Below are 23,013 nucleotides of genomic sequence, written 5' to 3' on the forward strand. Positions count from 1 at the left end.
GTCCTAGTACTCATTTGTAGATGCCAAGAGTATCTCAGCTTTGCATAGCACCAGATAAATCCCTTATTCTCTGAGTCCCTGGAAGCCTAATGGGTCTCTGCCAGGGGTTAGCACCATAAGAATCCTGTTCTCCACATTGTATGAGGTGAATTAGCAGTCAAGTAGTATTTTGTCAGGCATCAACCATTTTGCACTGGAGAGAGCTGTCTTAGTGTAGGGTATACTGCTAAACGAGACTCCAAAACATAATGGCCCAAACACAAAAGAGGTTTATTTCTTGCCCACTTAATAGTCTGGGACTGGGGTTCAGTCTTCTTACCTCTAAGGCTCCCATCATTCTAGAGAGCTTGTATTTGTGTATTGCTTAAAACGGAATTGTAGGGGGCACTTGACTGACAGTTTGTGGAGCATGTGACTCTTAAACTGAGGGTCGTTGCATTCAAGTCCCATGTTGGGCATGGGACCTACTTAAAATAAAAGTATCTTAAATTCCACATAGGAGTGAAATTGTATGGTATTTAAACAAAACATAAACATAGGGAAAAGGAAGGACAATAAAATAAGAGAGAAGGAGACAAACCACAAGAGACTCAACTAGAGGAAATAAACTGAGGATCGCTGAAGGGGAGGTAGGTGGGGGGATAGGGTAACTGGGTGATGGGTATTAAGGAGGGCACATGTTGTGATAAGCAATCGGTTTTATATGTAAGTGAGGAATCACTAAATTCTACCCCTGAAACTAATACTATACTATACGTTAGCTAACTTGTTTGAAATAAAATCTTGAAAGAAAGACCAAACAAAAAGTTAAAAAAACAACAGCAACAACCCAACAACCTGAATTGTCACTTTGCCTTGCCAGGCAAGGACATGCATCACTTTGCTCAGGTTCCACTGGGGAGAGCATGAATCTGGGAAGCGTGGTGCCCCACCTCAAGCAGCATATATGTACTCTATTTCTGTTTAAGAATGGAAGAGTAGATTTTGGTGGACAATCTCTGCATAATTGTGAAATTGATTCATTAAACCATTAGTTTTCTGGGCTTCTTTCCCTTGAGGAACATTTATCTTTGCAGTCAGAAGAAATATTTTCTTTACTAAGCTTCAAGTTGGACTTAATTAGGGAAATAGAAAGCATAACCCTTGCCCTCTAAAAAATAGTTAAGGAAATTAGACTCATATGCAAAATCATCAGCACAGAACAGAGACTCTCTTAATCTCTGCTATCTCATTAGCCCCTAACACAGATCTGACATGTACTAGTTGCTCATATAACTGTTGAAATCAATTACAAGCAGTCTAAATGCATGGCTGTCAAAATGGGATGTGGTGCGATTGGTGGAAAGACAGCAGTGGAATCTGTTAGAGATGTTGCAAAACAGACACTCACAGATAACTACAAAAAGCATGATGCATGCCCCCAGACTAAGTATAACTTCTAGGTTCCCAAAGTTCCTCGTAGGCCTGCATAGCTGTGCAGTTAGAACAGAGATTCCTCCAAATAATGCAAAATCACCTCTGTCTGTCTTCTGGGGAATTTATTCTGTCCTGGCCACCACCCTGCCTGTCTGTCCTGCCTTTGGCCAGGTATGAATAACAGGTGCAAACCAGCTTCAGAACTTCCCTCACTCAGGGCTGGGAGACTGAGTGAAGTGCAGGCTGAGTTCCTAGAGATAGCATCCCCAAGGAGGTCCAGGCTTGAGACCTTTCTAAAATCAGTCCTTTACCTGTTTCGTCTACATCATTGAGAGTTCACAGTTGGCTTTACTATCTGGGAAAGATTTCTAATTCTGATCTTTTAACAGTTTCATTGAGATATAATTTACATATCATAAAATTCACCCTTTAAAAATGTGGCAGCAGCAGTTTTTACACTTGTGTATTCACAAGGTTGTGCAGCTGCCACCACCAATTCTTGAACATTTTCATCACTCCAGAAAGCAAGCCTATACCCATAAGCAGTTACTCTACACTCTTCCCTTCTCCCACTCCCCAGGCCCAGTAACCATGATCTACTTTCTGTCTATGGATTTGCTATCCTGGGCATTTCATATAAATGGAATTTTAGGAAACTAAACTAATATGTGTCTAGGACCAGGATGTGGACTAAATTCTCTTGTTTCGAAGTCCAGGACTCTTTCCACTCTTTGTCTGAGCCATCTATCTTCACTTGTTGTGGAACAAGTGAACTTGAACCTGGAGAGGTTGGCAGAATGGCTTTTCCTCCCACTATCACTTTTTAAATTTGTTTCCTTGGCTACCTCCCCTGGTGGGACTTTACTCATGAAAAATTCTTCCCTTTGAAACTTCATCTTGTGCTCTCTGATTAACTTGCATGAGCACTAATGTTCTAGGAGCCTGGCCAGCATGCTGGCAGTTACTTGACTTCCTATGATGACACTTCAACACTGCATTCACATACCTGGGACAGTCAGGCACTTAGGAAGAAGGGTCCCTTCTTTTTGTGCATGTATCACAATTAGAGCAGAGCTCTGTCCCTTCTAGTTCAGCAGTAATGTCATAAAGCCAGGTCTGAATGTAGGGAGCCTAGTGTACCAACCACTACTGTGCTCTTTCTTCCTCCCTCTAGGTTGAGTCTTGCTCCTTTGTGATTTGTCTTTCTCTTTAAGACTGTCTTTGATGTCCTCCTCCCACGTGAATGAAAAATATTTTATTGGAGTAGAGTTGTGAGAAACAGCTTATGATTTGCTAACTTGTCAGCCCCCAAGGGAAGGCTCTGGCCATTGAAAGTTACTTTTTCCCAGGACTTGGCATTTGCGCCCCAAAGACAACATTTGGCACGGCTGCCTTGGCCACCCATTACACCCCCACACACCTGGTCTAGGTTTCGATCTTCTATCCTCGCAGCCCCTGTGAACCCAATTGTACAGATTCCAAGAGACATGAGGTCTTTGAAACTGTACAATCAATAAAAATGCATTCTCTCTGCAGTAGTTGTAATTGACAACAATATTAGGCTCCTAATGAAATGAGTATTTTCATTTAGCATCTGTAACCTCTAAAACACAAGGTAATCATTTCAGAGAGGAGACCAGATATTTCCAAATCTGAGTTTGTACTTAGAATTAACTTGTCTTCTTCTCCCCTGATTTTGATTACTCTGAAGACCATAAGGGGACAGTATAGACTGTGATACACACGTGACACGACAGATTGGCAGGTAGCCCAGGTATGACACATTTTGTCTGTGTGACTCAGACCACCACTGGAAGTTGGCTCAGTAGCATCTCTTTGTGGAGCCTGTTTAGGCTGAGTGAGGTCTGGAAACAGAAGAGGGAGACATGTTCCCTGCCCTCGGGGAGCTTACTGTCCTCTAGTCGGGTGTCTCTGATGGTCAGTCTTAAAGATACACTAAAATGTAATGCTCAGTTTCCTGTGCCAGCCATTACCAGAGAAAATGGGAGGTTCTTCCAGGAAGGAGATGGTTTGGAGCAGGGCCTTGAAGCCTGTGAGGGTTTGAGTAGGGATTAGGCAGCTCAATACCTTGGAGTCTGCTAGTTTTGGCTTTAGATTCCTGCCCCGCCTATCTTATGTGACCTTAGGTGAGTTACTTAAGCCTTTAATCAGGAGAAAGAGTTGTTGCAAAAATGCAAAACTTGTACAGTTCTTGGTGCAGTAGAAGTTCCATAAATAATGTTTCCCTTTCAGGTTAAAGATGAGAAAGGGTAAAATCTAGATAATGGATGTATATTTGAGGTGAAGTGGGAGGTGGTGGGCAGTGGAAGAACAACAAGAGGTGAGGGTAAAGAGAATATAGAGATTTTGTGTGTGTGTATAGTTCCAGTTTTTTAGTTCTTAAGCAAGGATGTTCATGTTTTCCCAAAGAAATGTGTGTTTGATTATCTCTTTGCCCTGCAGAGCACTGTCTTTTTTCTCCCACTGCTGTCCCATCTTTGCCTGCCTAACCATCTTTCTCCTGTGTCTAGGAGTGCTCCCACGCCAGCCCACTGCTGCCCAGCTGTTGGAACGCTCTTTAACACCAACACACTTGAGGCTTTCAAGGCTGCAGATAAGAAGCTACTTTTGGAGCAAGCAGCAGATGAGGTTAGCTGGGAACTGATGATGTATCTGTTCTGTCTTCCCTAGTCTTGGTAGGCCCAGTGGTTCTGATCAGCTGTATGGGTCTGTCAGGGAAACTAGCATAGAGTCAGTACTTAAAGATCCTTGCAGGCTTTGTTTATTTCCCAGAGGGGGTTCTTACAGTCTCCTACATTGGCAGGAAGTTCAGGGAGAAGACATTGAGCCTCTCAGCTGGGGATAGGCCAGAAAACCATGGCAGGGCAGTTGTAAAAAGCTTTGCTGCTGTTCTTCAGTTAGCATTTGGAAGCAGTTTGACCTGTCTTTAAGAGTTCTATCCCTGTTTCTACATGCCTTTGGGTTCTCTCTTCTTTGTGCCACATGGCTTTCCAGTCCTAAGCACTGTAATGCTGTCAGAGATGATTATATTATCTCTTTGTATCTTTAAGGCTAAATCTAAACTACTCCATCTAGGAACCTTGGTGGCTCAGTGGGTTAAAGCCTCTGCCTTTGGTTCAGGTCATGATCTCAGGGTCCTGGGATCGAGTGCCGCATTGGGCTCTCTGCTCAGCAAGGAGCCTGCTTCTCTCTCTCTGCCTGCCTACTTGTAATCTCTCTCTCTCTCTCTTTCTGTCAAATAAATAAATAAAATCTTAAAAAAAAAAAAATGAGTATGGGTGCCACGGTCAGAGAAGGAGATCTTCTGCCTTTGGTCTTAAGGAAGGCATCCCTAACATCCCTTGAGATGGAAGTAGCTTGTGACCCAGGTGATGATGGTGGTTTTTCTTGGCCTGCAGCTTGACTGCTCCTGGGCTCCTGGTCTGGCAGCACATTTCAAAGGCTGTCTCCAAGGAGCTGGGTTGGTTTCTCATCCATTTTAAAAAATCACAGATTGTTCCCCACAGAAATCCCACCCCTCATCCTGCAGCTCAGCCTTTACCCCGATTCACACGCCCGAGCATTTCCCCCACCCTCTTAGTTTTTCGGACATGGGGCCTACTCTTCTCTGCTCCAGCTCCTTCAGGGCTATTATGTCAATAGTAGGAAAAGAATTCTCTTTGTTTATTTCCCTCTTCCACCCAGTGGCTCCTTTGGTGCAGCTGTTTGTCTTGCATAGTGACATAAAGTTTAGTAGCTAATCTTAGCTACTGAAACCTTGTGTTCAGCAGCTACAGACCAGTACCAGCTTCTGCTTCTGGTCACACTACTTGCTGAGTATGCATAAACTCATTCTCTTTCCTTCATGTCTCAGGGCAAGATAATCCCAAGTGATACTTTCAGAAATCCCCTATACCTAGGTCAAATCACTGCTTCCTAGAACCCCTTCCCAACCCAGTTCAATGCTCCTCCCAGGAATTCCACATCTTTTTGAGGTAGCATGTCCTACCTGGTGGGGTATCTGGACATTTATGCCTGTCTCCCTCACTGAACCCAAAGCTTCTTGAGGGTAGGGACTGTGTCAGGGTTTTTGCTGTTGTTGTTATTTTTAAAATTTATTTATTTATTAGAGCATGAGAGGGGAGAGGGTCAGAGAGAGAAGAAGACTCCCCATTAAGTAGGGAGCTCAATGCAGGACTAGATTCTGGGATTCCAGGATCATGACCTGAGCCAAAGGTAGTTGCTTAATCCACTGAACCACGCAGGCACCTGGGACTGTGTCTTTTATTCTATAATCATGATGTGCCTGTAAGATAGTAGACAATCAGTAAATATTTGTTGGAGGAAATAATGAAGGCATGAAAATGGCCTGCTTTCCTCCTCGGATGCTGAGTCTGAGTGAGAGGAGGCTCCTGGGTTCTGTCAATTTCCTCAGCCCCCAAAGGGAGTTTGTTTGCGGTGGTAGAGAGGCCATCCAGAGTGGCCACAACCCACTCTAAAGCCTGGGGTAAGTGATGTTGAGCCTGGAGGAAAGAAGAGCTCGGAGCTTTTCACCTCTATACTTCATTTGTGAGAAGCTCAGAGACACCTGAGAACTGCCTTGACCCTTCTCTTTCTTCTGACAGATATGGGAAGCTATAAAATCAGGTGCTGCTCTCGAAAACCCTGTCCTTCTCAACAAGTTCCTCCTCTTGACCTTTGCAGTAAGTAAATGTACTCTCAGTCATATTTAGACTGCTGAAATGCCCCAGTCAAGTCCAGGGTCCCAATAGGACGGTCTGCGCTCTTCTCACTGAAGCTACTACCTGGTTTTATTGAATTCAGAGCTGTTCAAGAAACACTAATTTGATAAGTCGCCCAATAGTGTTGGCACTTATCACCAGTGCAAAGTTAATTCATTCTGAAGATACTGTTGCTAGTTGCATGGTTAATGGAACACTGAGACCCAAGTCTTGTTGCTCGGGACAGTCAAGTCAGCTTTAGGAAATAGTGGTTCTTTGTCACCATTTCTTTGTTCAGTACAGTCCTACAGAGCTCAGTTGTTGGGTCCATCAGCATAAGGAAAAGATGACATCTTGGGGATCCTGGCTATCCCCCAACAGCTTCCAGACTAGAGGAGTTCACACTGCATAGTTTGTCCAAACAGCTATTTTTTTTAAGAATGAAAAATGTTTTGTGTAAGTGTAACATCAGCTGCCTAGGGAAGTAGGGGCAAGGACCTGGTCTCTGGTGGGCAGTGTGGGGAAATGGAAGGGTTGGTTATAGAGACCAGCCATATACACTGCACACGTGTATGTGCATGTGTATATATCTGTATACATATATATCTCTGTGTAAAATAAAGTTAGCCTTTCTAATTAAGTTGACTATGTAATATTCTATCAAGTGTATGTTCTTTAGACTCTTGTACATCTAGGTTGTTTCTAATATTCACTACTTTAAAAAATGCTGCAGGGAACAGTATTGGCCACACTGATTTTTATTTCTGCTCATTTTATTTCTTTAGGATAAATTCTTTGGAGAAGGCATATAAACATATTGATGTTAACATATATTGAGTGTTGTGTTTTATCAGCTTCATCAGCTTTGGATATTAATCCTCTTCCCCACATCTATCTCTCCCTTCCCTCCCTCCTCCCTCCCTTACTCCCTTCCTTCCTTCCTTCCTTTTGCCCACTTATAGGTCTTGCCTTTCTTCTTCCTTCATGAACTAATCCTCTGTTTCTTCTGAATGCTGCCTATCTGATTTGCTGCCCAAGGCAAAGGAGAGAATGATAAAAATCATACTGAAGGCCATGCCAAAGGGAGGCTATCTATAAGGAGCACATTTCCTAACAAGTTATAGTGCTCTCTGTGTAATAGCGGGAGAGATATAAAAATGTTTAAATTCTTTATGAGATTACTAGCTGTAGTTTGGAATTAATTGTATAAATTTGAGCAATTTTGTAGATCTGCTACTAAGAGATATATAAGTAGTGCTAGTTAAAGATTTCTAGGTTTGTTACTTTAACATCAATACGTTTTCTGTATCAAGAATTCTGTGTGTTTGCCCTGCTGCCCTTTTTACTGATCGTTCTTCACCTACCTTTTAAAAAAACTAAAAGTCTCTTCAAACACAGAAGGCTTTATGTTTAATTTAATTGAGGTCCTTTGTATCCTGAGAAGAATTTCTAAGAAATTCAAGCCTTTTTCTTTTGAAGATAATCTGATAAAGGTTCTTAGAAATTGTGAGGTCCTTCATCTTGAATTGTTTAACCTTTGACTAAAGATCAGTTATGACAAATCATATAAGTATAAGGAAGAGAATAATCTGTGATGTTTTACTTTCCTTTCTGCTATTTTTAGGACTCAAAGGAACGGACACTTTAATTTCTGTTTTGTAGTTTGTTTTGCCGCCATCAAAAGGGAATTTGTTGGGGCGCCTGGGTGGCTCAGTGGGTTAAAGCCTCTGCCTTCTGTTCAGGTCATGATCCCAGGGTCATGGGATCGAGCCCCGCATCGGGCTCTCTGCTCAGTGGGGATCCTGCTTCCTGCTTCCTCCTCTCTCTCTGTCTGCCTCTCTTGTGATCTCTGTCTGTCAAATAAATAAATAAAATCTTAAAAAAAAAAACACTGCTTTCAGAAATGCCTTGTTGGTGTAATTTGAGTAAACAACTATTAAACACTTGCCATGTACAAAGCAATACATTAGACACTCTGACAATAAGAAGATAAATAAAAGCTAGTCAAGCCCTCAGGAAGCTTCCTGCTTCCTCTTCTCTCTCTGTCTGCCTCTCTTGTGATCTCTGTCTGTCAAATAAATAAATAAAATCTTAAAAAAAAATATGGGAATTTGTTCTTAGTTGATCAGTTAATAGCAGAATTAGAGACTGGAAACTATAATTACTAGATTTCCTCACCCAGACATATGTTTATATATACATTTATATTTAAAAAGTTATATGGTAAAATTTCCTTTATATGAAAAGCCCAGGAAAAGCAAATCCATAGAGACAGAAAATAGATGAGCGGTTCCCAGGGGTTGGCGAGAAGGGGGAATGGGAAGTTCTGTGGATGGGTGTTTTGTTTTGTTTTTTTAAAGATTTTATTTATTTATTTGACAGACAGAGATCACAAGTAGGCAGAGAGGCAGGCAAAGAGAGAGAAGAGGAAGCAGGCTCTCTCCTGAGCAGAGAGCCCGATGCAGGGCTCGATCCCAGAACCCTGAGATCATGACCCAAACCGAAGGCAGATGCTTTAACTCACTGAGCCAGCCAGGCGCCCCATGGGTGTTTCTAATTAATAAACTGATGGGGGCTTTTTACACTTTAACATGGTAACTTTTATGGTGTGTGAATTATATGTTAATAAGAAGTCATCAAACAACTATCTATTCTTTATTCTTAGCAAATCAAGAAGAAATACTGATTAGCCAAATCAATAAACTGATGGAGAAGCTATCAAACACCCATAGAACTATGAGATCCACCATAGGAGTAACTTAGGCCACAAAAGCTGTAAGAATTCAGAGGCAAGAGCATCCAACCTGAGTGGGAACAGTTTTCAAGAACAGCTTCATGAGTCATTGTCCCTGCCTCGCTTCCCCTGGTGGAAGATATACCTTTAAAGATGTAATCTCAATGTTGCTGATGCTCCTTTGTTCTCAGAACCTCTTCTATGACCCATGGCTATTAATCATGGACTCACTTTATCTCTGCCGGTAAAGAGAGTGAGCTGCCTGAGGGCTCGACTAGCTTTTATTTATCTTCTTATTGTCAGAGTGTCTAATGTATTGCTTTGTACATGGCAAGTGTTTAATAGTTGTTTACTCAAATTACACCAACAAGGCATTTCTGAAAGCAGTGTTTTATTATCGCAGGCATGTAGAGGTTATGGATGGCACAGCCTTTTCAATAATATGCTCCATTCATTTGACTCTGAAGACTGTAACCATGTCTGCTGGTTGGGCCTTCTCAGATAGTATAGTGCATACTAGTACCATAGTATGTGTGGTACTAGGACAGAACTTAAATTTCGGAAACAGAATTCTACCCCCCTCCCCACCACTCAGTATCTTTGTTTTGTTCAAGTACTTCACCTTCCTCTAAGCTTCAGTTTTCTGTCCATAAAATGGGATAATAATCACGTCCTGGGGTGGTTTTGTGTATTTAACAGTGATGATGGTAATTGCCAGTTAACACTTTCTGTTAACTGGCTAATATGTTTATCATGAGGTATTAGTGTGTGGTGTATGGGAATATTTTAAGAGAAAGACAAAATTTCTGTATTCTATCATGAGCTCTGTTGGAGATAAGACTTTCTGACCAGCTGATCCTATTTTGTGTGCATCAATGTGTCTATCTACATGACGATGGGGAAATTACATTAATGGATGCATTCCAGTTTAATCATAGGTGCTAATCTCATAACTTCTGTTATATCCTTTCTTCTAGGATCTAAAGAAGTACCACTTCTACTATTGGTTTTGCTTCCCTGCTCTCTGCCTTCCAGAGAGTATACCCCTCATTCAAGGGCCGGTGGGCTTGGATCAAAGGTTTTCACCAAAACAGGTATCAAGAAATTAAATAAAAGGCAGGCAAAATTGGATTTAATACATTTGAATACTTCAGTTAATTCTAAAGACAGACAGGTACTTGTCTGAATGGAGAGATGGTCCCCATGGAATCCTACAAAGATGGTACTAGGAGCATACTTATTTACAAAATGTAAAAATCATTTTTTTTTAAAGATTTTATTTATTCATTTGACAGAGAGAAATCACAAGTAGATGGAGAGGCAGGCAGAGAGAGAGAGAGAGGGAAGCAGTCTCCCTGCTGAGCAGAGAGCCCGATGCGGGACTCGATCCCAGGACCCTGAGATCATGACCTGAGCCGAAGGCAGCGGCTCAACCCACTGAGCCACCCAGGCGCCCCTGTAAAAATTATTTTGAAGGAGTACTGAGTGATACTTTTTTCAAGCTTTCAGTGACATTTGGTGAAAGGCTAAGCTGGTAGGGAGGAGTTATAGGAACATGTTGAAAGTCTGCAAGAATTTGCCAAAATGTGGTTTTCACTTTCACTATAGAGGATCCTATGGCAGTATACTTTGGGAAGAGTCTTTGAGAACAAGTAGAAGACATTCTACCACCCTCACACCAGGTTGTAGAACTTCTACATCAGAAATGGTAGATAGAGATCTAGTCTTTTTGGTCTAAGAAAGACAATATAGTCATCAGAGATGGTCTAGTGGAGAGCAGTGAAAATAATCAGGCTAGTAGAACACAGACCCTAAATCAAAGAATTCCAGCTGTCGTTGAGGCAAGGATTGAGTGGCAAGATGATTTGAAATCATGAAGCACATCAATCATTAAATCGTGAATTCTAACACCAGGGAGAAACCCTCATTGATGAAAAAATAGTAAGTTTGTTTAGGGCAAATTGAAGGTTGTAGTTTTGTGGAACTAATTTCCCAAGAAGAAAGACAAGTAGAGGAAAAGGATAATGCCATGGGACTGACTGCTGATGTAAACAAGATTTCTTTTAGGAGTGACATAAATACTCTAAAATTATCCTACATTCTATAAATATTCTAAAATTATTGCACTGATGGTAGCATAATCCTGCAAACATGCTAAAAACAGCACTGAATTATGCACTTTACATGGGTGAATTATCTAGTAAGTGAGGTATGTCTCAGAAATGCTGTTATTTTAAGGAAAGGTTCAAGGTAAAATTCATCAGTGGTGGATTCAGTGCTTGGTTATTATAGGAGAGAAATAATGTTTGGAGCTCTCTCTACACCACTGTGATTAACATCTTAGGGAGCCACCATGCTGTACTATAAAGTGTCCCCTCAAAACCTCGTGCCCCTCTCTAAGACACACCACCATGCACGTGGAAAGGGTTACGTAGAAGTGAAGGGGTATTATTTGGGTACTTCTATGTTCATTTGCTACAAAAGAATAACAGGGTTATGCTCAGTCATTTCTAGTCTTCTGGCTTTAATGTACCTTTTATATTAATTTTTAGCTCAGAACTAGAAAGTAATTGTCTGGAGAATAATTCAGTGTTTCCTGTTCTTAGATTCAAGGCCTTGAGCATGCATATGATGATCTTTGTCACACAGAAGGAGTCCCAGCGCTACCTTACTTCTTGATCAAGTATGATGAGAACATGGTGCTGGTTTCCCTGCTTAAACACTACAGTGATTTCTTCCAAGACCAAAGGACAAAGGTCAGAAAAACTCTGAGTTTTATTATTCTTAAAAAAAAAAAATCTGATGTTCATGTCTTAATAGATCATTGCAAAATTCAAAATCACTTAGATTTCTTTAGCCCTCCAAGGAATGTTGTGGAACATTCTTTAATCTTCATCCTCTCTCAGCCCTGCTGTTCCCAGATCAGCCTCTCCTCCAGATTTTCCTAGCTCTTTTACACCTCAAAGTAATTTTGGGTTCCTCCTTTCCAATTCGTGATAAAGTTATTTCAGTTTTCCTTCCTGATATATTTTGTATCTGTATTTTAACTTATTTCCAGAGTTACCACCATAGTTCAGGCCCTGATTACTTCTGTTCTGGACAGTTAGAGTCTTCTTGCTTCCATCCTGTTTACCACCACTTGCTTCAAACTACTCACATTCACCCTATCATTCAGTGATCGGGTTAATGGTGTCTTCCATCTGGCTCCAGGCCACTTCTCCTGCTTCATCTTCTGCTGTTTTCCTCATAAACCATTGCTCTCAGGTGAGCTTGCCTGTTTTTTCAGAGAATCCTCACCCTCAACCCTACTCCCACGAATCAAGTCTATGTAGGACTTTTTCTATAACTCTCTTTGACCTCATACAGTATCATCTGAAACATACTCTATGTGAAAATTCTGAGAAACTCTCCTTGTTGGAATTCCAGCTCCATGGTGAAGCCTTCTCACAGGGTGGCCTGGCCATGTGTAATCTTTCCTTTTTTGATCTCACTGCACTTACTTTCTGATCTCATTTTCTGTCCTGTTTGCTTATACAAGTTACTTTTTGTTCTATCCTAGATGGTAAGCTCCTAAAGGGCAGAGCTTGTATCTTAATGTATCTGCATCTACAAAATATCTTAAACTGGTCTTAGGTCCTCAATAAAATTCTGAACAAATGAAAAAGTACTGTGTCTTTCAGAAGTGTATATAGTGAGCTATCTCAGTCATATAAGGGATTGTAAATTAAAAATAAACAATTGATGAATTTTATGAGCTTACGAAGTCAGGTGGGATAATTTCATTAGCCATGTAGATATATCAGAGTTGAGAAAAGAGAGACCTCTAATAGATGCCCTGATTATTTCTTAGCCTGAACTTAAGATACCTTTTTTAAAGTGCATTTTTTTCTCAACTATATTAGCATTTTCCTTCACAAAACAATACTTTATTAGGCAACAAGCATTCTGTTTTCTATTCTCTTTTTGATCTTTTTTGAAAGAGCCACTATATGACTAGAACTAACAAATAGCTTATCACTTTAGTTTGGACAGTGCTGGTTGGTTGCCCAGTGGGAGAGTACTGGCCGATAAATGAACTGCACTAAGGATGGTTCCATTTGTGATTTTCATTTCCAGCTGCATCTTTCTGTTTTTAAATTTTCATGACGTTATTCAACTATTATTTTAAGGTATCAGGTTTTTTAAAAGTAAACAATTTGTATATTTCCTACTAATCTTTTTCTATTTTTTAAAGACTAAGATGATACCATATTATTTTTTATTGTAACATTTAGCATAATACCGTTACACTCTGTATCAACTTCCTTTCTGATAGATAACATCAAATTTTTGACATTTAGTTTTCTGATACTTCTTCATTATTAGGAGCTTCCCTGTGCATCAGATTCCTGCCCTCTACCCACTTACCTTGAATTATTTCCTTAGGAAGGATTTTTAGATAGAGAACTACTGACTTAAAGGGTTTGGACATTTTAAGGTCTATGATCAGTGGTGTGCTTGTAAATGTTTGACAGCTGGCTCTCCGGTGGGGCAAAACCCTGATTGTGTATGTTTGCTTCTTTTCATGGTGTCAGTCCTCCCACCATGGCCAAGTTCAGGCTGCCAACATGAAGTCACAGAACGCAGAGATGGGAAGAGATGGTAACAGTTGGCTTTCCCAAGTCTGTTCAGGCCAGCTCTGGCCTACCACTGCCTGTCATAACTATGGCTCACAAACTGTGCTGGTTTTCCCTTCTGCCAGCCATGCACCCAGACCAGCCCTGGGATGTTACACATTTTACACATTTGAACCAATTAAAAAAGGGCCTCATTTACATACTTCATTCCCTCAGTGAGACTATGATTCCACTTACTGGTCATGGTGACAACCACATCATTAACAATTAGTTGTCTTTCAAGGCAGTGTTTGTGATTCCATCAAAAACAGCCCATATCTCTGTGCCATTGCCAGTCTTTTGTAAAAGCTTGCTTGAGTCTTCTGCTTTCCTCAGAGCAGTTATTGAAGATTGGGTGTTTGGGAAACATTTTGTAATTGTAACAACATTAGCCTTTAATTCTGGGGTTTAAAAATCTTTGGACAGGAGCGAAGCAAAGGAACAACAATTGGTATGCTATTAGCAGGCCTCTTTCTTCACTTAGCAAGCTCCACATCTTGGCAGCTGTCTGTGACATTGCAGTGCATTAGATACTTGGATTTTTGTGTCCTGTACTTTTAAAACATGAAATCACCTTTGTGCATTTCCTGTTACATCAAGTATTTGAGTAGTAGATGGCCATTTGTCAGATAAGTGTATTTTAAGGGAGCAGTGTGGAAATTTCTCCAGCTGAACGTACTCAAGTTGACAATTTTGCCCTCTTTTCTTTCTCATGTACTTTTTCAGCAAATAACTGGGTGGACCATAGCCAGAGCATGACTGAGCTACTTCAATGAATTGTGTGCTCTCGGCCAAGTAGAAAGGAGCATTTATTTCGACAATCTTCTAAACAAATTTTTTTCCCCCAATTACATTTTGCTTCTTTCTACTGATTGGTATTATAAAAGAAGTGATTTACCCAGCTTCACACAATGATTGTGTGACAAAGCCAGGTGGAGAAGGCAGAACTCCTAGCCCATAATGATTTCTGACTGCCACTACCACCAACAAAAAAATCTATTTACCCAAACAGTTAAGCTGGCTTACCTAGCATTGTGCTGACTAATTCCTACAGTGATTGAGGTTCCTGATTTGGTTCCGAAAGCACTTAAAGATTTTGGAATCACTTTTGAATCATCAAAGAAATATTAAAGGATGTTCAGTCTAATGTCAAATGGATTCTGTCGTTTTCCTGTCTGGATGCTTGCTTTTTGTACTCATGCATGCCTCATGTGGGTAGGAGAGTTACTTTAAAGCATCTTGAAGTTGACCTCCCTTTGTGGTTGATAGATTTCTCTTCAGCAGTTCACTACTACTCTGTAGCTCATCTTAGGTCAGGTTGCTCTAAGAAACTGATTCCTGTTTTTTTCTGCTCAGAAAAAGTTGGGGTTTTTTCTTACTACCTTCCTATCTCATTGCCTTTGTATTTAGTGTCAGAAATGTACTCATTCTTTGAAATTAGGCACCACTTACAGTATCTAATATGACATTCTTGTTTCTATAAATTCATTTAGTCCCAACTCTACACTTACAGATGATAAAACCTAAATGTGGAAAGTGTTTGATAAGCTGGAACTTATCCCCTTCTTTTCTCTGCCAGTTAGGAAAAAGGGAACTTTGAGATGGAAGGTAGATCGCTATGTGACAATAACAGATTGAACTGTACAGAAGGGTCAGTGCAGGTACGACATAGAGTTTATTTACATTGCTGTTATAGTTAGCATTCATTGAGCTTGCCTTGTGTGCAGTCTCCATGTGCAGGCAGAGTTCTCCAAAGAGGAGAAACCTAAGGTACAGAGAAATTGTATGAGAATAAGGCATCTGCTAAGAGTCCAGATTTATTGAGTCACATTTGAAAATTGAAACTCAGAGTCTCAATACGAAGGTCATGCATGCCTGCTGACCTCTGGTTTTTTCTACCACATTAGGTCATTTTCTTCTTCTAAGCTGTTTTAAATGTTATAGAAGTAGAATGCCAGCCTCCCCCTTCTCCCCCTTTTCTTGCTGGATAATAGACTTGTAAATATCTTTGATAAATTTTTTTAAATGTGAAGGCAAAGCAATGATTACTTAAATATAATTTGTCTAGCAGATGCCATCTGTCATGATTGACAGAAGGGAATAAAGCTGAAGGGTGTCCCAAGTGGTGGTGATTGCCAACAGGACCAGAAAACTCAAGGGAGACAATTTCTTCATTCAGAGGGAGCCTTGGGGGGAATGCCTCATTTTTCGGGTTTTCTCATCTCTCAGAGCAAGTCCTTTGAGATTAAACTGTCACATTCTCATCCAGGGCAATCCCAGTGTGAAAATGTCACTGAAGGGGGAACCTGTACTGTTGAGAAAAGAAAAGGGAGGGAAAAGGGCCAGCCAAGATGCTGTACCATGGCTTTATATGTGAGCTTCAGATCTCTGTTGGTTAGCCATCATCTCCCTCCCTCCAGCTGCCTCCCAGGATCCCTGCCCAAAGATAGGGTATAAGGGGCAGAGCTTCCCATATAGTGGGGCCTGGAGAAATGGCCAGTTCTGTCATTTATTCAGCAGAATTTGCTGAACATCCATTACTGTGCCAGGCACTAGGGATGGAAAGATGCATGTGATAGACATTGCTTGAGCCCGCACAGAGCGAGACCGCTTTAAGCAACCGCTGCACTCTCAAGAGATCTTTGTAACTTGTTGTGCTTTAGAATTACCTGGCGAGCTTTTAGAATAACTAATGCTCAAGCCACAGCCCAGACTAGCAGAACCAGGACCTCAAGTGGTGGGACCCAGGCAGCAGGATTTTTGAAAGCTTCCCAAGCGTGATTGTCACACACATTCAAATATGAAGACCAAGACAGGAGAGAGTTGAGGAGCAGGGCAGTGCTGCTCAACCTGCCTTGAGCGTGCAGTTCACCTGGGTCCTTGTTAAAATGGATTCTGATCCAGTGGGACTGGAGACAGGGAGCCTGAGATTCTGCATTTCCAACAGATTCCCAGGTGGTACTACTGGTGCGTGGAACCCATTTAGACATAGAGCCAGTCCAGACTTTCCAAGGTAATGAAAAATGGCCCCACAGACTTCTCTTTAGTCTACAAGATCACCTTCTCTTTTTTTCTTTTTTTTTTTTAATTTTTTATTTTTGATAAACATATATTTTTATCCCCAGGGGTACAGGTCTGTGAATCAACAGGTTTACACACTTCACAGCACTCACCAAATCACATACCCTCCCCAATGTCCATAATCCCACCCCCTTCTCCCAAACCCCCTCCCCCCGGCAACCCTCAGTTTGTTTTGTGAGATTAAGAGTCACTTATGGTTTGTCTCCCTCCCAATCCCATCTTGTTTCATTTATTCTTCTTCTACCCACTTAAGCCTCCATGTTGTATCACCACTTCCTCATATCAGGGAGATCATATGATAGTTGTCTTTCTCTGCTTGACTTATTTCGCTAAGCATGATACGCTCTAGTTCCATCCACGTTGTTGCAAATGGCAAGATTTCATTTCTTTTGATGGCTGCATAGTATTCCATTGTGTATATATACCACATCTTCTTGATCCATTCATCTGTTGATGGACATCTAGGTTCTTTCCATAGTTTGGCTATTGTGGACATTGCTGCTATAAACATTCGGGTGCATGTGCCCCTTTGGATCACTACATTTGTATCTTTAGGGTAAATACCCAATAGTGCAATTGCTGGGTCATAGGGCAGTTCTATTTTCAACATTTTGAGGAACCTCCATGCTGTTTTCCAGAGTGGCTGCACCAGCTTGCATTCCCACCAACAGTGTAGGAGGGTTCCCCTTTCTCCACATCCTCGCCAGCATCTGTCATTTCCTGACTTGTTGATTTTAGCCATTCTGACTGGTGTGAGGTGATATCTCATTGTGGTTTTGATTTGTATTTCCCTGATGCCGAGTGATATGGAGCACTTTTTCATGTGTCTGTTGGCCATCTGGATGTCTTCTTTGCAGAAATGTCTGTTCATGTCCTCTGCCCATTTCTTGATTGGATTATTTGTTCTTTGGGTGTTGAGTTTGCTAAGTTCTTTATAGATTCTGGACACTAGTCCTTTATCTGATATGTCGTTTGCAAATATCTTCTCCCATTCTGTCAGTTGTCTTTTGATTTTGTTAACTGTTTCCTTTGCTGTGCAAAAGCTTTTGATCTTGATGAAATCCCAGTAGTTCATTTTTTCCCTTGCTTCCCTTGCCTTTGGCGTTGTTCCTAGGAAGATGTTGCTGCGGCAGAGGTCGAAGAGGTTGCTGCCCGTGTTCTCCTCAAGGATTTTGATGGATTCCTTTCGTACATTGAGGTCCTTCATCCATTTTGAGTCTATTTTTGTGTGTGGTGTAAGGGAATGGTCCAATTTCATTTTTCTGCATGTGGCTGTCCAATTTTCCCAGCACCATTTATTGAAAAGGCTGTCTTTTTTCCATTGGACATTCTTTCCTGCTTTGTCGAAGATTAGTTGACCATACATTTGAGGGTCTATTTCTGGGCTCTCTATTCTGTTCCATTGATCCATGTGTCTGTTTTTGTGCCAGTACCATGCTGTCTTGATGATGACAGCTTTGTAATAGAGCCTGAAGTCCGGAATTGTGATGCCACCAACGTTGGCTTTCTTTTTCAATATCCCTTTGGCTATTCGAGGTCTTTTCTGGTTCCATATAAATTTTAGCATTATTTGTTCCATTTCTTTGAAAAAGATGGATGGTACTTTGATAGGAATTGCATTAAATGTGTAGATTGCTTTAGGTAGCATAGACATTTTCACAATATTTATTCTTCCAATCCAGGAGCATGGAACATTTTTCCATTTCTTTGTGTCTTCCTCAATTTCTTTCATGAGTACTTTATAGTTTTCTGAGTATAGATTCTGTGTCTCTTTGGTTAGGTTTATTCCTAGGTATCTTATGGTTTTGGATGCAATTGTAAATGGGATTGACTCCTTAATATCTCTTTCTTCTGTCTTGCTGTTGGTGTAGAGAAATGCAACTGATTTCTGTGCATTGATTTTATATCCTGACACTTTACTAAATTCCTGTATAAGTTCTAGCAGTTTTGGAGTGGAGTCTTTTGGGTTTTCCACATATAGTATCATATCATCTGCGAAGAGTGATAATTTGACTTCTTCTTTGCCGATTTGGATGCCTTTAATTTCCTTTTGTTGTCTGATTGCTGAGGCTAGGACCTCTAGTACGATGTTGAATAGCAGTGGTGATAATGGACATCCCTGCCGTGTTCCTGACCTTAGCGGAAAAGCTTTCAGTTTTTCTCCATTGAGAATGATATTTGCGGTGGGTTTTTCATAGATGGCTTTGATGATATTGAGGTATGTGCCCTCTATCCCTACACTTTGAAGAGTTTTGATCAGGAAGGGATGTTGTACTTTGTCAAATGCTTTTTCAGCATCTATTGAGAGTATCATATGGTTCTTGTTCTTACTTTTATTGATGTGTTGTATCACATTGACTGATTTGCGGATGTTGAACCAACCTTGCAGCCCTGGAATAAATCCCACTTGGTCGTGGTGAATAATCCTTTTAATGTACTGTTGAATCCTATTGGCTAGTATTTTGTTGAGTATTTTCGCATCTGTGTTCATCAAGGATATCGGTCTATAGCTCTCTTTTTTGGTGGGATCCTTGTCTGGTTTTGGGATCAAGGTGATGCTGGCCTCATAAAATGAGTTTGGAAGTTTTCCTTCCATTTCTATTTTTTGGAACAGTTTCAGGAGAATAGGAATTAGTTCTTCTTTAAATGTTTGGTAGAATTCCCCCGGGAAGCCGTCTGGCCCTGGGCTTTTGTTTGTTTGGAGATTTTTAATGACTGTTTCAATCTCCTTACTGGTTATGGGTCTGTTCAGGCTTTCTATTTCTTCCTGGCTCAGTTGTGGTAGTTTATATGTTTCTAGGAAAGCATCCATTTCTTCCAGATTGTCAAATTTATTGCCGTAGAGTTGCTCATAGTATGTTCTTATAATAGTTTGTATTTCTTTGGTGTTAGTTGTGATCTCTCCTCTTTCATTCATGATTTTATTTATTTGGGTCCTTTCTCTTTTCTTTTTGATAAGTCGGGCCAGGGGTTTATCAATTTTATTAATTCTTTCAAAGAACCAGCTCCTAGTTTCGTTGATTTGTTCTATTGTTTTTTTGGTTTCTATTTCATTGATTTCTGCTCTGATCTTTATGATTTCTCTTCTCCTGCTGGGCTTAGGGTTTCTTTCTTGTTCTTTCTCCAGCTCCTTTAGGTGTAGGGTTAGGTTGTGTACCTGAGACCTTTCTTGTTTCTTGAGAAAGGCTTGTAGCGCTATATATTTTCCTCTGAGGACTGCCTTTGTTGTGTCCCACAGATTTTGAACCGTTGTATTTTCATTATCATTTGTTTCCATGATTTTTTTCAATTCTTCTTTAATTTCCCGGTTGACCCATTCATTCTTTAGAAGGATACTGTTTAGTCTCCATGTATTTGGGTTCTTTCCAAACTTCCTTTTGTGGTTGAGTTCTAGCTTTAGAGCATTGTGGTCTGAAAATATGCAGGGAATGATCCCAATCTTTTGATACCGGTTGAGTCCTGATTTAGGACCGAGGATGTGATCTATTCTGGAGAATGTTCCATGTGCACTAGAGAAGAATGTGTATTCTGTTGCTTTGGGGTGAAATATTCTGAATATATCTGTGATGTCCATCTGGTCCAGTGTGTCGTTTAAGGCCTTTATTTCCTTGCTGATCTTTTGCTTGGATGACCTGTCCATTTCAGTGAGGGGAGTGTTAAAGTCCCCTACTATTATTGTATTATTGTTGATGTGTTTCTTTGATTTTGTTATTAATTGGTTTATATAGTTGGCTGCTCCCACATTGGGGGCATAGATATTTAAAATTGTTAAATCTTCTTGTTGGACAGACCCTTTGAGTATGATATAGTGTCCTTCCTCATCTCTTATTATAGTCTTTGGCTTAAAATCTAATTGATCTGATATAAGGATTGCCACTCCTGCTTTCTTCTGATGTCCATTAGCATGGTAAATTCTTTTCCACCCCCTCACTTTAAATCTGGAGGTGTCTTCGGGCTTAAAATGTGTTTCTTGGAGGCAACATATAGATGGGTTTTGTTTTTTTATCCATTCTGATACCCTGTGTCTTTTGACAGGGGCATTTAGCCCATTCACATTCAGGGTAACTATTGAGAGATATGAATTTAGTGCCATTGTATTGCCTGTAAGGTGACTGTTACTGTATATGGTCTCTGTTCCTTTCTGATCTACCACTTGTAGGCTCTCTCTTTGCTTAGAGGACCCCTTTCAATATTTCCTGTAGAGCTGGTTTGGTATTTGCAAATTCTTTCATTTGTTGTTTGTCCTGGAAGCTTTTAATCTCTCCTTCTATTTTCAATGATAGCCTAGCTGGATATAGTATTCTTGGCTGCATGTTTTTCTCGTTTAGTGCTCTGAAAATATCATGCCAGCTCTTTCTGGCCTGCCAGGTCTCTGTGGATAAGTCAGCTGCCAATCTAATATTTTTACCATTGTATGTTACAGACTTCTTTTCCCGGGCTGCTTTCAGGATTTTCTCTTTGTCATTGAGACTTGTAAATTTTACTATTAGGTGACGGGGTGTGGGCCTATTCTTATTGATTTTGAGGGGCATTCTCTGAACCTCCTGAATTTTGATGCTCGTTCCCTTTGCCATATTGGGGAAATTCTCCCCAATAATTCTCTCCAGGATACCTTCTGCTCCCCTCTCACTTTCTTCTTCTTCTGGAATCCCAATTATTCTAATGTTGTTTCGTCTTATGGTGTCACTTATCTCTCGAATTCTCCCCTCGTGGTCCAGTAGCTGTTTGTCCCTCTTTTGCTCAGCTTCTTTATTCTCTGTCATTTGGTCTTCTATATCACTAATTCTTTCTTCTGCCTCATTTATCCTAGCAGTGAGAGCCTCCATTTTTGATTGCACCTCATTAATAGCTTTTTTGATTTCACCTTGGTTAGATTTTAGTTCTTTTATTTCTCCAGAAAGGGCTTTTATATCTCTCGAGAGGGTTTCTCTAATATCTTCCATGCCTTTTTCGAGCCCGGCTAGAACCTTGAGAATTGTCATTCTGAACTCTAGATCTGACATATTACCGATGTCTGTATTGATTAGGTCCCTAGCCTTCGGTACTGCCTCTTGTTCTTTTTTTTGTGTTGAATTTTTACGTCTTGTCATTTTGTCCAGATAAGACTAAATGAAGGGGCAAGTAAAATACTAAAAGGGTGGCAACAACCCCAGGAAAATATGCTTTAACCAAATTAGAAGAGATCCAAAATCGTGAGTGGGGAGAAAGGGGATAAAAAGAGGTTCAAAAAGGAAGAAAGAAAGAAAAAAACAAAAAGAAAAGAATTTTTTAAAAAAAGAATACACCTAAGAAAAATGTAAAAAAGAAAAAATATATATATTAGATAAACTAGTATAAAATCGTTAAAAAAGAAAAAGGTAACAGTTAAAAAAAAATTTTACCCGAAGGCGAGAAAAAAAAAAAAAATGAAAAAGAAAAAATTAAATTAACTGCAAGACTAAAAAAAATCACAGGAAAAAAGCCATGAGTTCTGTGCTTGGCTTTCTCCTCCTCTGGAATTCTGCTGCTCTCCTTGGTATTGAAACCGCACTCCTTGGTAGGTGAACTTGGTCTTGGCTGGATTTCTTGTTGATCTTCTGGGGGAGGGGCCTGTTGTAGTGATTCTCAAGTGTCTTTGCCCCAGGCGGAATTACACCGCCCTTACCTGGGGCCGGGGTGAGTAATCCGCTCGGGTTTGCTTTCAGGAGCTTTTGTTCCCTGAGCGCTTTCCGTAGAGTTCCAGAGTACGGGAATACAAATGGCGGCCTCCTGGTCCGGCCCGGAGGAGCCGAGAGCCCAGGGCCGCACTCCTCAGTGCGCGCTCAGAGAACCGCGCCCAGTTACTCCCGTCTGCCTGACCTCCGGCCGCGCTCCGAGCTCACCGAGCCTGGGACCGGTTCAAGGTAACACGGAGCTGTGAGCTTACTGTCGGCTCTGTCTCTGTAGCCGGCTTTCCCGTTCCAATACCCGCAAGCTCTGCGACACTCAGACACCCCCGATCCTTCTGTGACCCTGCGGGACCTGAGGCCACGCTGACCCCGCGTGGGCTTTGCCCCGGTTTAGCCTCTGGAGCGATGTCCCTCAGCGGAACAGACTTTTAAAAGTCCTGATTTTGTGCACGGTTGCTCCGCCGCTTGCCAGGAGCCGGCCCCTCCCCCCGGGGTCTATCTTCCCGTCGCTTTGGATTCACTTCTCCGCCGGTCCTACCTTTCAGAAAGTGGTTGTTTTTCTGTTTCCAGAATTGCTGTTTTTCTTCTCTTCGATCTGCCGATGGATTTTCAGGTGTTTGCAATCTTTAGATAAGGTATCTAGCTGATCTCTGGCTAGTTGAAGCAGTCTCAGCTTGCTACTTCTCCGCCATCTTGACTCCTCCCCCTAGATCACCTTCTCTAATGGTTCTCCGAGTAAGTGTGTGAACTGATCCAAT

The 23,013-nt window shown here is 41.0% G+C and overlaps 1 protein-coding gene across 3 annotated transcripts in view; it reads left to right on the forward strand.

The window, feature by feature from the left end:
* The window catches only part of ATG7 (autophagy related 7), a 258,133-nt gene that overhangs the window by 21,659 nt on the left and 213,461 nt on the right, over nt 1–23,013 (forward strand). For 2 of the 3 annotated variants that reach the window (XM_059390338.1, XM_059390339.1), the window contains exons 4-7: nt 3,948–4,065; nt 6,042–6,119; nt 9,849–9,965; nt 11,478–11,627. In XM_059390338.1, the coding sequence (XP_059246321.1) occupies nt 3,948–4,065; nt 6,042–6,119; nt 9,849–9,965; nt 11,478–11,627 (463 nt within the window). The remainder of the gene's footprint in view (nt 1–3,947; nt 4,066–6,041; nt 6,120–9,848; nt 9,966–11,477; nt 11,628–23,013) is intronic. The other variant, XM_059390340.1, reaches the window with a different exon arrangement.

The sequence above is a fragment of the Mustela nigripes genome, chromosome 2, assembly GCF_022355385.1.
Source record: "Mustela nigripes isolate SB6536 chromosome 2, MUSNIG.SB6536, whole genome shotgun sequence".
Taxonomy (NCBI): Eukaryota; Metazoa; Chordata; class Mammalia; order Carnivora; family Mustelidae; genus Mustela; species Mustela nigripes.